At 35.1% G+C, this 16,363-nt stretch overlaps 2 protein-coding genes and 1 long non-coding RNA gene across 4 annotated transcripts; 2 read left to right on the forward strand and 1 right to left on the reverse strand.

The window, feature by feature from the left end:
• The first annotated feature begins 102 nt into the window (after positions 1–102).
• LOC105842412 (protein THEM6) lies at positions 103–5,291 on the forward strand. Of its 2 annotated transcripts, XM_062674922.1 has the most exons (5): positions 103–569; positions 767–981; positions 2,601–4,027; positions 4,293–4,507; positions 4,942–5,291. In XM_062674922.1, the coding sequence occupies exons 3-5, from the start codon at positions 3,886–3,888 to the stop codon at positions 5,170–5,172; spliced, it is 588 nt and encodes a 195-aa protein (XP_062530906.1). In that variant the 5' UTR covers positions 103–569; positions 767–981; positions 2,601–3,885; the 3' UTR covers positions 5,173–5,291. The 2 variants fall into 2 exon arrangements, with proteins under 2 accessions (XP_062530906.1, XP_012550735.1); XM_012695281.4 differs by lacking the exons at positions 4,293–4,507; positions 4,942–5,291 and having other exon boundaries at positions 2,601–2,873.
• A 1,520-nt stretch (positions 5,292–6,811) lies between these two features.
• LOC134200975 (uncharacterized) lies at positions 6,812–11,090 on the reverse strand. Its single transcript, XR_009976113.1, has 2 exons — positions 10,159–11,090; positions 6,812–8,307 (listed from the first exon to the last, which is right to left on the reverse strand). It is a non-coding gene; the product is annotated as an uncharacterized LOC134200975 (long non-coding RNA).
• Positions 9,159–15,409, forward strand: LOC101740563 (uncharacterized). The gene is made up of 9 exons (XM_012695280.4): positions 9,159–9,856; positions 9,947–10,071; positions 10,188–10,281; positions 10,359–10,518; positions 10,602–10,826; positions 11,114–11,222; positions 13,114–13,298; positions 14,548–14,652; positions 15,231–15,409. Exons 1-9 carry the CDS (start codon positions 9,159–9,161, stop codon positions 15,321–15,323), a joined length of 1,794 nt encoding a protein of 597 aa, XP_012550734.2. The 3' UTR covers positions 15,324–15,409.
• Positions 15,410–16,363: the final 954 nt, after the last annotated feature.

Consider the following 16,363-nt stretch of genomic DNA (forward strand, 5'->3'; position numbering starts at 1 on the left):
GAACTCACCCACACGCTAGGGTAACGCTAATATGGCATCTCAAGGCTATAAGAATAGACAGGAAAAAAAAACATTCTCCTTTGAATTGCTCAGTCACTTTTTACGATACTCACAGGAAGGTATTGGTTTGTTTTATTTTAGGCCAGTGTAATCATGCTATAATATTTATAGCACAATTTTAGACTTTTCAGAAAGTATTCAATTTATTTGCTATAAAGTATTTTTAAGCAAACATCGTACGACCATCATTGTTTTTGATTGAAGTAAAACTTGATATCGGGTTAAGTGACTTATAGGTCATTTGTGTTTTAAATAATTCTTATTACCATACAATTGAAGTTCTTGTGGACTATTGAGTTTCGTGAAGTGAGTGAAAACGAAAATTATTTGAAAAGAATCTAAACGAAGACTAAAGTGTAATCTGAAGATGTACAATTACGTTGTGACTCTATTTGTTATTTTAAATGCATTTTTTGATTTTAATTATTTTATTAAAACTTTATACGGTGTTTGGAGTGGAAGAATATGTAAAGGAAAGTGTACTTTGAACGAAGTTACCACAGTATATGGTGAGTGCAATTTATTTATTATTATTTTTTATTGTAAGAACAGGAATATTTAAATGGTATTGTTTCATTTAAAGTTTTGCGTAATAACTAATAAGTTTCTGAGAGAATGAAAAGGTGTTATTACATTTCATTAAAACATTATTAAAAAATACCAGATTTAATGAATTATACGAGTATGTATTCTTTGTTCTTTTTAGGCATATGCAGTTTTAGGGATTGTAACATTACTTTTAACTCGATTAGGCTAGCAAGGTTAATAAGGCAGCTAGATTTTGCTCGATATAATTTTTATGATAGAACTGGAATTTATCAAAGAAGCAAGGAATTAAAGGTTACTTCATTACAAGGTTGTACTCTAACGGTTACCTATGAGCCGGTACCATTGTTTTGGAGATACAAAATTGAAACCGAGGTAATTATATTAACTATTGAAGTTTTATTTATAAGCAGTGGTTAAAGTAGCTTATTGTGTTTCGACCACATAATATTCTAACACAGAAACTCAACAATATACAACAAATTTTTGATGAACAGAAATTCAAATAATGATTTTTTTGCTTATTTGTGCGGACGGCTCGCCTGATGTTAAGTGGTTACCGGAGACCATAGACATCTACAACGCAAATGCCGCCAGTGCCGCCACCCACCTTGAGACATGAGGTCTAAGGTCTCTATTTTAATTACGGCTGCCCCGCCCTTCAAACCGAAACGCATTACTGTTTCACGGCAGAAATAAGCAGGGTGGTGCGGATCCGCAAGACCCGTGCGGACTCGCAAGACGTCCTACCACCAGTAATTTTGCAAATTATATTTTTGCGGGTTTGTTATTTATTACACGATTTTAGTCCTTCACCGTGGAAGTCAATCGTGAACATTTGTTAAGTACGTATTTCATTGGAAAAATTGGTACCTGCCGGCGGGATTCTAAAAAAGGTGCAACGCAATATACGAATGCACCGGACGTCTTATCCTGCCACGACAACTTCAGACTTCTTACTGTTTAGATTTATGTGGCTTAATACTAAGACAAGACGTAATTATAATTTAGAATAGATAATATAGCAAGATAGATAGATAGATAGAAGATAATTTAAGGAAAAGCATTTTAATTACCATGTGCGCGTATATGGGGATTCTAAGGTAGATAAGTCAGGAATAAATCGGACCAGCGAGATTTACTGGACTACTTAGGCCTACCCGCGGCTGTAATGCCTTTGACGATGATATTAATGATGATGTCCGCGAATGATTGTTTCCGTGAAAACATATGTAAAAGAACTAGACTGTATTTGATGAATAAAGTTCTTAAACAAATAGCTACTACATCTACTACTACGAGTTGAAACAAAATGGTCAATCACAACCGCACAAAATGGAAAATTGTTTTAGTTCAAGTTAATTTCGATGTCGCATTTGAACATACGTTCTTTATTGAAGTGTGAATGTGCCGTTATCCATGCAACTAATGTTTCGACCTCATTTTCTTATAACAATGTTCAACCTCAAGTTTTTGAAATTGTCTTCACACAGTTGGATCTCTGTTGCTCATGATTCAGCAATGGAACTCAATCAAGCTCCTGCCTTACTGCTGAATACTTTCTTCAAGACAGGTAAAGGTTAAGGAAGGCAGCAATATTAAAGTCTTAACATGCCCGAGCTTTCGTTGAAACTCGATTCTAAATATTATTATCTAAAGAACGGATATATTCACTGGTAGTAGGACCTCTTGTGAGTCCGCACGGGTAGGTACCACCACCCTGTCTATTTCAGCCGTGAAGCAGTAATGCGTTTCGGTTTGAAGGGTGGGGCAGCCGTTGTAACTATACTTGAGACCTTAGAACTTATATCTCGAGGTGGGTGGCGCATTTACGTTGTAGATGTCTATGGGCTCCAGTAACCACTTAACACCAGGTGGACTGTGAGCTCGTCCACCCATATAAGCAATAAAAAAATCAATTAAACAGTACTCGTACTGTATATCGATGATTTTCTTATCTATGTCTTAAAATAATGATGCATTACATTTTACAGCTTGTTTATTGGGATGATCGGTCCTTATTCCTAGAGCACAAAGTGATCACTTTGTGCGATGCTAGGGTCCGGTCTTTCATAGTTTCTCGACAGCACGTGATAGGAGAAAATGCACAATCAGCTTCAAGTCTACTCGAAGGTTTGCCAGGCTCCGAGGTAAGGCCTGTATGCCGTGAATATTTAAAGGATTGGTTCAAAAGTATGGAAATATCTAGTGCTAAGCTTAGAAGCGTTAAGTAATGTGAATAACAATAAAAATCTGTGATACGAAAATGGATACGTTTTTAAATCGCTTCTACTCGTTAGATGAAATATCAATTAAAAAAATCGAAATCAAGTAAGTTATTAATAGGTATTTAATAAAATCGTAATACGTTTTCGATGTTTCTTCTAATATTAAGTAAAGTAATTAGTTTAATTTTAATTAAAAAATTATTTAGAGAAGCCGTAAAAAGGGAAACCCAGAAATCTTGACTCCAAATCTGTCCCAAGTATCAGGATTCAAATCAATGGTCCAACTGGATCAATGGAATTAATGTTTTTCCGAGAACCTTTCATGCGATTTCGGATCGTACGTTAAAACTAGATTTTGATGATCTAATTTTCTGTAGGAATAATCCTTTCAGTTACATTATAAATATTTGAGTAGCATGCAATGTATTTATGCAATATGAATCTTTCTTTTGAAGTCATATCTATTTGTAAACTTAAGATTTTATTTTTATTTCCTTCTATGAGTCTGTCGGTTTAATGGTTGGAACAGCAGTCATGTCAATTGAGATTCCTGCCTCATAGCCCAAGGTGGGTTGTGGCATGTATTTTGTGATATGGGATCCGGTAATCATTTAAAACCAGGTTGCCGAAGTTCGTCTACATAATTCCCTAGTTGTAGTTATGCTACAATATAGATAGATATAACGTATAAGTGTAAATAAGTGATGAAAAATTTGCTAAAAAAATTCTAATAAATTTCATTCGTATTTAGCGCCAACTTCGTGCTGGTCAATGACTTTATGTAACGTTGTTGAATGTCAGTTGACGTCAGATACCTATAAACCGGTACAGTGAAACTCACTAAGCGTTAGTAGTTGATGAATATTTTCATTTGTTATCTCTGTCATAAACCAATGTTTAAAAAAAGAAGGAAGATACATTCTATCATTATTACTACGTACCTATAGCACTGCTGTACAATTTTAGTGTGTTTTCGTGGTTTCGTTGAGTAGAACGTTTTATAATTCAATCCATCGCTTCAATTGTTTGAAAGGTTTGATTTCGGAATATAATGTATTGTATAGTAGTGACGATTGTGGCCCTAGCATACATATTCTGGGATGTAAATTATTTTTTGAGGGTTGCATTCACAATAGGTATTGGAAGATTATTCCATAAGAAATGTGGAATCAATGATTCTACTACAATTTACGGTAAGTTTATTTTATTTTCTACCGTTATAAGTAAACGAAGCTTGCGGTCCACCGGCTTGGTAAGTAGTCATCGTCACTAAAATACATTAGCAACAGGTGAAGCTGTGATTTTGTAATTGGAATCTTAATTAACTGAAGTAACTTCATTATGTTTTTTGCTTCGACTATCTAAAACCTAATATTAACTAAAAATATATCTAAAATTTGAAATATGAATATTTTAATTTAATTCAGCACTCAATTATTGTAATAATTTTTTAAACAGGCTTTTGCACTACTCAAGACGTTGACATTTTCTTGAGGCACATGAATAATGCCAGATATGTGAGGGAATTAGATTTTGCGAGATTCCATTTCTACGATCGGACTGGTATCTATACAAATATAAAAGCTGTGGACGGTCACGCTCTACAAGGAGCCTCGAGTATCCGTTATCGAAGAACTATACCAATTTTCAGCCCATACAAAGTTGAAACTAAGGTGAGTAGAAAAAAGGAGCACCTAAGTATAGGCCGAAAGTTTACCATATAGAAGTATTAAGTCCCGATGCGCATATAAAAATAAGCGCATTTTACACTAAAACAAGAGACACCACACAATTATTTAAAACAGGAAAGCAGTGACGATCTGCAGTTTGAAATATCCCTAGTCTAGAAAAAAAAACATAAATTAATGCATCAAGTGATTTAAAAACATTACACGGTGGCTTAATTGGATTTTTGGTGTTAGAATGTTTTAACGCAACCATTGCAAATTGGTTTCCCTAATTAAGAATGTACATGTCTAATTAAGATTATTCATTGAAAAGTTGCTTTAATTAAACATAGAGTGGTTAAAGTAAGTAACGTTTAAGTTTGAAGAATTCAAAAGAAATAGCAATATATTTCGTAATAAGTAAAACTTTAATTTTACAGCTGGTTTACTGGGAGGATAAAACTCTTTTCATCGAGCAAAAGTTTATAACTCTGAATGATGGTTTCGTGAGAGCCATTGTGTTGTCACGACAAAACCTCCTTAATGTGGACGCAGCTGCACTATTCAAGGGTATTCCAGGAGCTGATCAGAAACCTGAATGTCCAGAAGAAATTAAGCATTGGCTTCAATCTATTGAGGTATCGAGCGCCAAGCTCCGGAAAAAAGATTAATATTTTGTCGTAAATGATTTGCGATAAACACAATCCTATATAATTTATTTACTTGCTTTGTTCTAAATCTGAATTTGGGAAGGATGGTTTTAGGTTATTAAAAATAATGATGTAAAGAATTTTGTTTTTTATTTACTTTACCGGTTAGGTTTGGGTACGAAAACAGATGGGAAAATATAGTTAAAATAACCTTATCGTATTACTACACTTTGGCGGTTGTCATTGCTCCGTCTAATGTTTCTGTTTGCATAACATCTGTTTTGGAGTATGTGCCATAGAACTTAACTTTATTAAGATAGGGTTCAAAGTTAATAATCTTAGGCATGGTAGTTGTAGGCATGGTAGTAGCAATGATTTTATCTGAGATAATAATGGCAAGCAAATCATTTATTATGGGTTGAATTGAAACGTATTGCTGTTCGATTAAATTTTAGCGTGAAATATCATGTAAGGACATCATAAAGACTATACATAATATAGAAGATATTTTGAAACTGTGGCGAGTGAGCAAGTCAACTCTCCCCAAAACTAATTGTGTTAAATAGGTTAACAATAGACTAAAAAAAGGAAAATGAAATGAAAATTTAAAATACATAAAACTTTAAAAACCTTAAATGATAAAAAATAAATACATTTTTTTAAGTGCCGGTTACATTTATAGATATTTGACTTGGTAGAGTATACAAAAGATTATGTCTGGCTTTGGTGATTTTCTACGAAGGTGACCACTCATTATTAGATTTGGAGGATTATTATCTTCAGCACAGTTATAAATTTGGAGTAGGTACATGTTTATGACGCTACCACTTTGGAGTCCTCCTTGAAGACGTAGGAAAAAAAATTACACCCTTATATTTAAATTTCGAACACGAGCTCCCGCTTTTGTAAAAAAGATTAACATTAACTTCGATAAGCTTATTTACTGGGCCGCGAACTTGAAGACTTTAATTGGGCATAGAAATAGTTTAAGGCACAAGAAAATGCATATTCTATACCATGATCTCTACGACCACACACAGACGACTTGCGTCAATATTTTCGGCATAGTCTGTCTTATCAATTTTGATAGTTTGTATCATCGACTAAACGCATCCAGAATACCGCATGATCATTATTATATGTTCTTAATATATATTGAGAATATTAAAATAGAAAATGTTGTACATCGTCATCACCTTTTTTTTATTTATTGCTTAGGTGGGTGGAAGCTCACAGCCCACCTGGTGTTAAGTGGTTACTGGAGCCCATATACATCTATAATGTAAATGCGCCACCCACCTTGAGATATAAGTTCTAAGGTCTCAGTATAGTTACAACGGCTACCCCACCCTTCAAACCGAAACGCATTACTGCTTCACGGCAGAAATAGGCGGGGTGGTGGCACCTACCCGTGCGAACTCACAAGAGGTCCTACCACCAGTGAAAAACCTCCCTCACCTCATTATAACGTTGACGGTTGATGCATAACAATGTCGCTTATACGAAGTCTGTAAGTTAAATGACATTTTTACGAGCGTCAGAAATAAAAACTACGTACTAGCGGATCGGCTAATGCAGTAGACCGCCTAAGAAAAAAATAAAACAATAAGTCAACAATAATAATAAATATGTATTGACAAAATAAAAGAAAAAGGTTAGGTAAATTCCAAGGGGTCGTTTATTTATTACCTTAATCAGTCATAGGTAGATTCACAATCATTCATATACCTAGTACATACTAGTTAAATTATGATGAATCAAATGAAATTATTAAATAGACATACACACTACATTAAACTTGTTTTAAAAGTATCAAGATTATTAATTTGAAGTAAGTTTTGAGGTGGCGCTAACCGTATGTTTCATGTCGTGTTAAAATAACAAAATATCCATTAGCTTTAGTGGCTTCGGTGCCAGACTATGAACCTGAGAATACAAAACATTAAACATTTTTTCGAGTCGTTTATTTAACTTGTCGCCGTCGTGAACTTATTTAATTTTTACTTATATAACTATCACAGTAAATAATTTTAATTTTAAACAAGAATATAAGGACAAGATTATTTATTAATATACACATCAGCAATGCGTAAACTTTTAAATCCAAGGAATAATAAAAGATGTTACACGTTGTTAGTTCGCAGAATATCAATCCAATCGTTTTCAAGATTCCTAGTGAAGCACAGACAGGCCCCTCAGTGATTACCGCTAAAAGTATGAAATAAGCGCATTGTTTTTAAGCAATTCGCGTGACACCATTATACGGTGAAAGCGTCTATACCCTAGCCCAGGATTATCATGTATCTGGGAGTCATCTAGATAAATCCATGATTTTCAAGCCTCATATAAAAAGGCAGTCCGTGAACGCGCTACTTTCATCCTCGGCAGACTTCATTATCTTTAAGCGGAGTAAACTATCATATTACTATCATAACTATCATTAAGAAACATCTTAGAAAACTTGCGTACGTCCGAGCATGACCTATCATCTTAGGAAGTGATTTTCGCTCATGCGGCCCTTGCTCTCTCATAAGCTTCCCTCTAAGTCTTGGGATTACTAGTATTTTATTTTTGGTTTTCGCGAGTCCTAGACGTAATAATAATAATATACTTAAAACAACTTAAAATTTAATTTAGTGTTTTTATTGTCTTTATATTATTTCCGACGTTTCGAACACTAAATAGAAATAAGAATAAAACTAATTTTAGTTTGGTATATAATCCTTAGCCGTCCCAGCACCGTGAAACGTGACCAATGTAGATCTTCGCGATGCGGAACGATAACAGTTTCGTAACGGCCACTAACTTCACCCTTCGCCCAGTCATCGGCGACGCCTTAAGCACGTCCCGATGGACGTATCTAGTTCTAACACTACCATCTGCTGAAGTGATTTTCGTAGCGGCGACGACGTAGCTCATACCATCAGTCCGTCGAGTTTCTCGCCGGATCTTCTTATCGGATCCCAATTTCGATCTGTTGGTATATGCAATAGCGAAGCAGAAAGAAGGCTTTGAGCTTTTAGGCCTTTAAAAACTCTGCTTTACCGCCTGAGCCCTTGACTTCGTTTACCTCTCCTGGTGAAGCTTAAAAGACTTCAGTGTCAAGAGCAATAGCTCCATAAAAAAGTCGTTTACACATAATGAAAGCACTTTTCCCTGAAGACAAACAATAGAACGAAGTATTAAATTGTATGGACGATGTCGCAACATATAGATAACGATCACAAATACATATAACAAGGCGTAATAAATTTCTTTTGAAACTGTAATAGTGAATGATATCAATAAATAAGTAACATTAGGTTGAGGGCCTTTTGAAATACTAATTATGTTTTTAAGTATTCTTCTAACAAATGAGCCATAATATTGTTGACAAAACAAATAACAAATAGAGTAACATAATTTAAACTGTCATTTTTTTTTTGGTTCCGCACATAACACGGTGGTAAAACAATAAATTTCCAGAAAGTTTATGCATACATACAGAGATATTTTGAAATATTGTCATATTTTTACAATTAGATTTTTCAAAATTGTGCATGTTTTATAATAAGGAACATGAACTAGAAGCTTAATAACAGTTACATTTATCTCTTCAAATGTCTTGGCTCTGCCAGGTTAGTGGTTGAAGGACAGTGGCCAAGTATTTATTATTTTACAAACCATTAGTTGGCCTTAACCGTGAGCTTATTCTGTTCATCACTCATTTATTGTTTAATCCTCAGTTGAATTGTAGAGCGATTGTAAAAGTCGTTTGCGAGTAGGTATTAGGTGTGTAAACACATATTTCCCTCGAGCATCTTGTGGTTTAGGCCAAGACGACCACCTTAGCCACCGAAGACCATTTTTAAAACTGGGGAACGCTAAATTTCATCAATAATGATAATTATTAAGTCGTAACAACTATAATGACCATAAAATGTTTCCATATAATACGTGACATCTCAGGTTGATAAACAGTACATCTATGAATTGTATTGTTACTTCGTATTTGTCTCTAAGCCGTCATGATAGCCATTCCTCATTTCATTTCTCCAATTGAAATACTGCTACAAATTATAATCAATAAATATCTATCAGAATCTTATTGTTTGGTAGTGATTTCAGAAACACCGCTCAGTGTGAAATTACCAATGAGTTTTACGTATCTAGATCCAAAAAAGGAACATTTTTCAGTGGAAACTCTACTTAAGCTATCGGAAGAAGGTTGTTCTGATTATATCATTCGCATGGAAGATCCACGACAGTTTATGAATGCACTGGAAGAAATCAGACCTATGAGTATGGTGCGTAGAAGTGACAAGAAATTAGTCATATTGCCGGTCACTGATGATGAAAATAGTATGGAACCCATTCTGAATTTACTTACCATGAAAGAAAGCAGTTATTATGCACATATATTACTTATATTACCCACCCAAACGGAGCGTTTTGAATGCCTGGCATTTAATTTAATTACTCATAGATTTGTAGGGTCAGATTCAGAGTCCAAATTACCTATTATATTAGATCGTTGGTATTCGTGCACAAACCACTTTGAAAATAATGTCTATTTATTTCCTAATGATTTAAAAAACTTGAATGGTAAAACTATGAAAATAAGCACGTTTATATATAAACCTTACGTATTATTGGATGTGGATACTGCAGTGGCACCGCTCGGAAGAGACGGTATAGAAATAAGAATGATTGACGAATTTTGCAGGTGAAGTGATATTTATAGGTTCACTAATGAAATACATAATCTAACAATATACTGTTAGCTTGTTTAAAAATGTTTTTTATATTTTTTTAGATGGATTAATTGTACTGTTCAAATTATAAGAGAAGATGTGGACTTATGGGGAGAAATTTATGAAAATGAAACAGGCATCGGGGTTATCGGAAGTGTTGTTGAAGGCCGGTCGGATATTGGAATTGGTTTGCATTTTCTATTTATTCAGTCTCGGAATAAAGGCGTTAACGCTGCTTTTTGCTGGTGTGAGTGAGAAAGTCGATTAATGTTACCTAGTTAATGTTTTCGATGTGTCTTTCAGCCGCTTTATATTCGTGGTATGAAGAATGGAAAGCCATGGATTTTTCAGTTTCTGTTGTCAGATCGGCTGTAATATGCTTGGTACCAGCTCCAAGGTTTGTTGTATTCATAATTCATAAAGACACAAAAACAAATTGCATTTTTACATGATTACATGATTATTTGTTTTTAGAGTTTTGGAAAGTTGGGAGTTACCTTTTCTGCCATTCGGTAAAAGTATATGGATAGCTGTCGTGATTACATTTGTGTATGCCAGCATCGGTTTGACAATCGCTCAGGGATGTTCTTCTAACAAAGCTCTATTAATTGTCTTTGGTACTATAATTTCACAGGTTAGATTTTGTAGGTGTTGTAGACAACAACATTTTTAAATGTCTATTTGTAACAATAGGCCTTTTTTCCGATTTATTTTCAGTCTCAGTATATAGTAAGCGACTCTTGGCGCATTCGTTCTGTTATTGGTTGGCTTTTAGTTTCAAGTTTGATTTTGGTAAGTGCTTACGGAGCTGGACTTGCTTCTACATTTACTGTACCGCAGTATGAGCCATCTATTGACACTGTCCAAGATCTTCTCAACAGCCGCATGGAATGGGGTGCTAATCACGAAGCTTGGACATTTTCTCTAGCTTTATCTTCTGAGGTAGGTCAAAATAGATTTAGATTTATTAATAAGCATTCACATTGTATCTGGGCGTACCTACACCCTAAAATAGCCATCTCTGTTAAAAAATTGTTATTACTTTAAAGTTTTATCATATTCATTCGAATTTTGTTTCATATAAATTATATATATATATATATATTTACGGCCTACGGAAACTAACGGTTTTATTTGGAGCTGTTTGACAATGGTAAGGTTGACATCATCGTGTGCCTTAAGGTGTGGTTAACTCGTTACCGTCAAAGAGTTGAATGTTTTCATTTCAGCCAGTAGCAAAGAAGTTAATTAAACAGTTTAAAATCTATTCTTTTGAAGAGTTACAGAGAAGAAGTTTCTTAAGGAAAATGGCCTTTAGCTTGGAAGAACTACCAGCAGGTATGTACGTGTGATATTAAATATAATTACTAGTAGGCAGAGACGTCTTAAATTAGGCTGGGGCCCTTGGGCACACAAGAATTTGAGGCCCTTTTGGAAAGTAAAAAAAAACGAATTATAATAACATTTTTTTACTGAGTATGACCATTTATTATAGGTAATCAAATACAGTATGATATAATATGTCATTTAATGATATTAGAATGCTGCTGGTTTTTTGGTTGGATAACGGAAACCGTTATCGTAATCGCTAGATGGTGTACTTAGTAAATTAGGTAGGATGCGTTCGGAAATATTATTAATTAGTACAGTAGAAATAGGCGCAGTCATCGATATAATGGCGTAGTATATAGGTATATGCCTTGTAAATACTTTACCTTCCTACCTAAATACCTTCTGATAAGATTACTGATTTGTGAAAAAAGTGTAATGTGCCCGACAAAAATGTTTTGAGAATAAATGTGTGAGAGAAATTGACGGTCCTTCGGGGCCCCCTGAGAATAGGGGCCCTGGGCACGGGCCCCGTGTGCCCTTATGGTAAAGACGGTATTGCTAGTAGGTACATAATATTTCAACAAAACGTAGCAATAAGTTATTTGTGAATCCACCACCTACAAAACTGTTGTAAAATTTCACTTACATTACAAAAGTAATAATTTATCAAAGGCTGTCTACTAAAACATAGTTAGCTAAAATATTAGTAGGTAATATTAGAAGTTATCGTGACCTAAATGATAAGACGCTCGGTGGAGGAATAAGGATAAGTATAAGATGCATTCGAAGCAATAACTCTGTATAAACTGATGTATAAATTCTAGAGGCAAATACCCATTTTAACAGAAATAGTATGTTTATACAGTACAGTAAATACCTAGCATGTGTTAACCTTTGAATTCCATGATGAAGGAATAAGATCATACATATAAAAAGAACCAATCTGCGCGTATATGGAATAGTCTCTTAGGCTACCAACGAGTAGGTATGAAAAATAAAAGCCCAACAGATTCTTAATTTTTTTAAATTACTAGTAGTACATCTGATTATAAGCCTATACATTCTCCAATCCAGCTAGAATCGATACTTGGCAGATTTATTAAAGTTTATATTTATTTATTTTTAAGCCGATCATTTTGATACATTGATTCAAAATAATGCTTATGTTTTTGAAGTGAAACTTCTTTAGAATCGTTGTGACTTCAAACTCGATGAAACGAAAAAATAAGTCCATACAGACACAAACACATAAAATAGGATTCAGCCGACGAGAGAATGAAATAGAATACAATATACGTGAAGTTAAAATATCAATCCACAGAGGGCGCTACCTCATACTATGAAAGATGATTTACAATTATTTCTATTTAGTTTGTTATCAACTGATGTCGTTGCACGGTTTACTGGTGGTAGGACCTCTTGTGAGTCCGCGCGGATAGGTACCACCGCCCTGTCTATTTCTGTCGTGAAGCAGTAATGCGTTTCGGTTTGGGTGGGGCAGTCGTTGTAACTATACTGAGATTTTAGAACTTATATCTCAAGGTGGGTGGCGCATTTACGTTGTAGATGTCTATGGGCTCCGAGAACCACTTAACACCAGGTAGACTGTGAGATAGTCCATTCATCTAAGCAATAAAAAAAAAAAAAACGTAAATTCAACGATTCCTGAATCGTGGTGAGGAGATGTTACACAGTTGATAGACGTTCTCGTATTTCTCTTGCTAAATCATACTTACCTGGCGTCGGGATACCATGATCATGCAGGCGGTTCCCCCAGGGTGAGGCTGCTCCATCGCACTGCGGAGTGGTGGACCTTTGCGATTATTTTTATTTTTTATAAGTTTCACTTCTACCGTATGTGACTTACACACACACACTTTTATTTTTATTTTCAAAGGTACCTTCGCAATTGGGGAATATTTATCGAAAGAAGCAGTTCAAGACATGCAACTCATGTTAGAATTTTTTTATTTTGATCATTGTGTAGCCATGTTGCATAAGAATTCACCTTACACAGAAAAACTAAGTGAATTAATAGGAAGGCTCCACCAGTCTGGTTTGTTGTTGGCTTGGGAATCTCAGGTACCTACACTATCTCACCAATGCAAATATGTTAGGTATATTATTATTAGGAGTTCGTGATTATGTGTTTGTAACTCAATATTTCATTTTTTTTACTTCGTTTTTACTAATTTTTCGTATAATTTGAGTATGATTATAATAACGAGTAAAACCTTCGTGGCACGCCCAAGACGCCCTAGCTTTTTCATCTACGCCGTTCATTCTTCGGATGCATATTTGAATACCAATTTATCACTCTATATATTCCACCTAGTGAATTGCACCTACAAAAAATCCCATGGTCACTTTCCTAGCTACCCAGTCGCACCACGGCGCCACCCAATGGACCGATTTAATTATCTATACCTTTGCTCTCATCGGATTGTGTGATCATTTCGTTTTATTTTTAATTACATAATTACGAAATTAGTAACTAAATGGCCTTTAAGCAAAAATAAATATTTACTGTTGTAATGTCAACATAATATACCCGAATGGAGTCGGTAGAATACAATTTATTTATAAGTAAGCACAAAACAACATAGTTAAGCACAATTTTCTATTCGGCTTGTTAATCAATCTAATTCTTTTTTGTTGTTGTTATGGAGCTTCAATGTGTGTGACCAGTTTGTAGGACTTTTTTTTTAAGATGACTTTTACAAAATGACAGAGATAATGTATAATTTTATGGTAATTAATGTAAATTTTGAGATGTTAATAAATTTCAATCACAGGGCGAACACTAGTACATACAAATACATACTTGTACATACATAGTGTTACAAAACTACCCGAAAGTAAAGGTAAAATACGTACGTAGGCCTTTCTTTTAAATAATCTGGTTCCCTGATATGACAGCTTACTAGGGTTGACAAAATTTATAGCTTTGATAATTAATAATATATTTTATCTGTTATTTTTTAACACGTTGTATAGACTCATATACTGGTATAATAATATGTCTTTTTAGCGTGAAACCTGGGTTCGAATTGAATAAAATGATAGTCGTTATTCCCAAGCAGTTTTTAGCTCACGCTGCAAGATGAGTGCCCAAGTAAGCTTTGTGCTGTCTCATTCACTCATCCGCATAAACAAAAAATCATAATAAACTCAGTTTTTGGCGAAGTATCGACCTAATGTAAAAAACATACAATATTCGTGCAACGCCGAGTCTTCACTTTTTCGATAACAGTTCAAAGACGAAGTTATTCAATTCGACACAAGTATTTACGTGTTTAATTTATTAAATATAGGTATGTATATATTTAAGGTCTCTTTGAAGTACTTGGATTACAAAATTCAATTGGAAATAAGACTATCTCGTGCTAGAAGTGACGTTGGTGATTTAAAGCCGCTTAATTTCAATCATGTTGAGGTAACAAGCAAAAAGTTAATAATATCTTTTTAATACAGTTTACCAACTGACGGCGCTGAATAATGGCAAACCTAAGGCTTTTCCTATTTTATAAGTTTACCGTGAAGTAGGTATGCAGTTAGTTGTTTCGGTTTGAAGGGTGAGCAAGCCTATACCATGAAAAGGAGACTTTAAGCTCATTTCTTAAAGTAGGTTGCAGTTTATTTAAAAATCTCGTAAGCAAAATTATAATGGTAATACATATAACACCACCTTTTTTGATTTTAATTGCATATATGGATGGATGAACTCACAACTCACCTGGTGTTAAGTGGTTACCGGAGCCCATAGACATATACAACGCAAATGCCGCCACCCACCCCGAAATATTTCCACCTAAGAGTACGAAGAAGTAAGTATTGAATTCATAAGAATTTCAGTTAGTCAGACACATAATAAGTTGAATTCAATATACAGTAATACAATATAATTTTTGCTTTAATTATTTACTAAATGCTTACATTGTTATAAAGTATATTGTAGTTAATGACTCACCGAAAAGTTTACTCATTTTAAGTAATGATACAATTTTGTTACAGGGTATTTTTTTGATATTTATTACCGGTACAATATTGTCTACCCTTTTTTTCGCACTGGAAATATTCATAGGTAAACAAGCACGCAAGAAATAGTGGCAGCAGTTTTGAAGAATAAGTATGATATTTAACACCCTTTACGTAATCTATTGATAAGGTTTAAATTAAAATACACTTACTTATTATTGTTTTATTTAAAATAGTGCTTAATTTTTGCTTGATTTGTAAATTGTATCGCGAATGAAATATATCTAGGTCACAACTAAGCTATTTTATTTTTTATTGCCCGTGCAGGCAGACGAGCATACGGCCCACCTGATGGTATGTGGTTACCGTCGCTCATGGACGTCAGCAATGCCAGGGGCAGAGCCAAGCCGCTGCCTATTGCTTAATACTCTCCACAAGCCTCGTTTGAAGAAGGACATGTCATAGCGCTCGGGAAGCACCGTGGAGGGGAGCTCATTCCAATGTCGGATGGTTCGTGGCAAAAATGATCTCTGGAAATGCACTGTGGATGAACGCAGCGGCTCCAGGTAGTATGGATGAACTCTACTCCGGTGGCGGGCGGTGCGATGGTAAAAACGAGATGATGGTGTCAACTCAAATAATTCCTCAGAGCACTCCCCATGGCACATACGGTACAAAATTCAGAGGGAACCGAAGTCTCTCCGCATACCCAGAGGTTCCAAACGATCCGTGAGAATGGGATTATTGACAATCCGAACGGTTCTCTTCTGTATGGAGTCAAATGGAAGTAGCTGGTATTTGGGAGCCCAGGCCCAGAGGAGTACTCCACGCGAGGCCAGACCTGTGCTTTGTAAAGCAAAAGTCTTTGTCCAGGCGTGAAGTACCGCTTCGCTCTGTTGAGGACTCCCAGCATTTTTGACGCCAACTTGGTTTTGCCCTCAAAGTGGCTCCGAAATTGGACATCGCTCGAAATGTCGACCCCAAGTATCCCAATACTTTTGGAAGGTTGCAGGGATACTCCTTGGAATTGTGGCACCATGACAAAGGGGTTCTTCTTCGCAGTGAACGCGCAAACTTGTATCTTCAACGGGTTGAATTGAATTAAGTTCGATTCACCCCACTCGGAGACTCGCCCCAGAGAGTTCTCCACTTCAGACACAAGTTTAGAT

The sequence above is a fragment of the Bombyx mori genome, chromosome 22, assembly GCF_030269925.1.
Source record: "Bombyx mori chromosome 22, ASM3026992v2".
NCBI classification, from domain to species: Eukaryota; Metazoa; Arthropoda; class Insecta; order Lepidoptera; family Bombycidae; genus Bombyx; species Bombyx mori.

What these genes read in the sequence shown, in the direction of transcription:
- LOC105842412 (XM_012695281.4), top strand. Translation starts at nt 428, where the DNA reads ATGTACAATTACGTTGTGACTCTATTTGTTATTTTAAATGCATTTTTT. An exon ending in CGAAGTTACCACAGTATATG is followed by an intron (nt 570 to 766) that starts GTGAGTGCAATT and finishes TGTTCTTTTTAG; the next exon opens with GCATATGCAGTTTTAGGGAT. An exon ending in GATACAAAATTGAAACCGAG is followed by an intron (nt 982 to 2,600) that starts GTAATTATATTA and finishes TACATTTTACAG; the next exon opens with CTTGTTTATTGGGATGATCG.
- LOC101740563 (XM_012695280.4), top strand. Translation starts at nt 9,159, where the DNA reads ATGATAGCCATTCCTCATTTCATTTCTCCAATTGAAATACTGCTACAA. An exon ending in ATGATTGACGAATTTTGCAG is followed by an intron (nt 9,857 to 9,946) that starts GTGAAGTGATAT and finishes ATATTTTTTTAG; the next exon opens with ATGGATTAATTGTACTGTTC. An exon ending in CTTGGAAGAACTACCAGCAG is followed by an intron (nt 11,223 to 13,113) that starts GTATGTACGTGT and finishes TTATTTTCAAAG; the next exon opens with GTACCTTCGCAATTGGGGAA.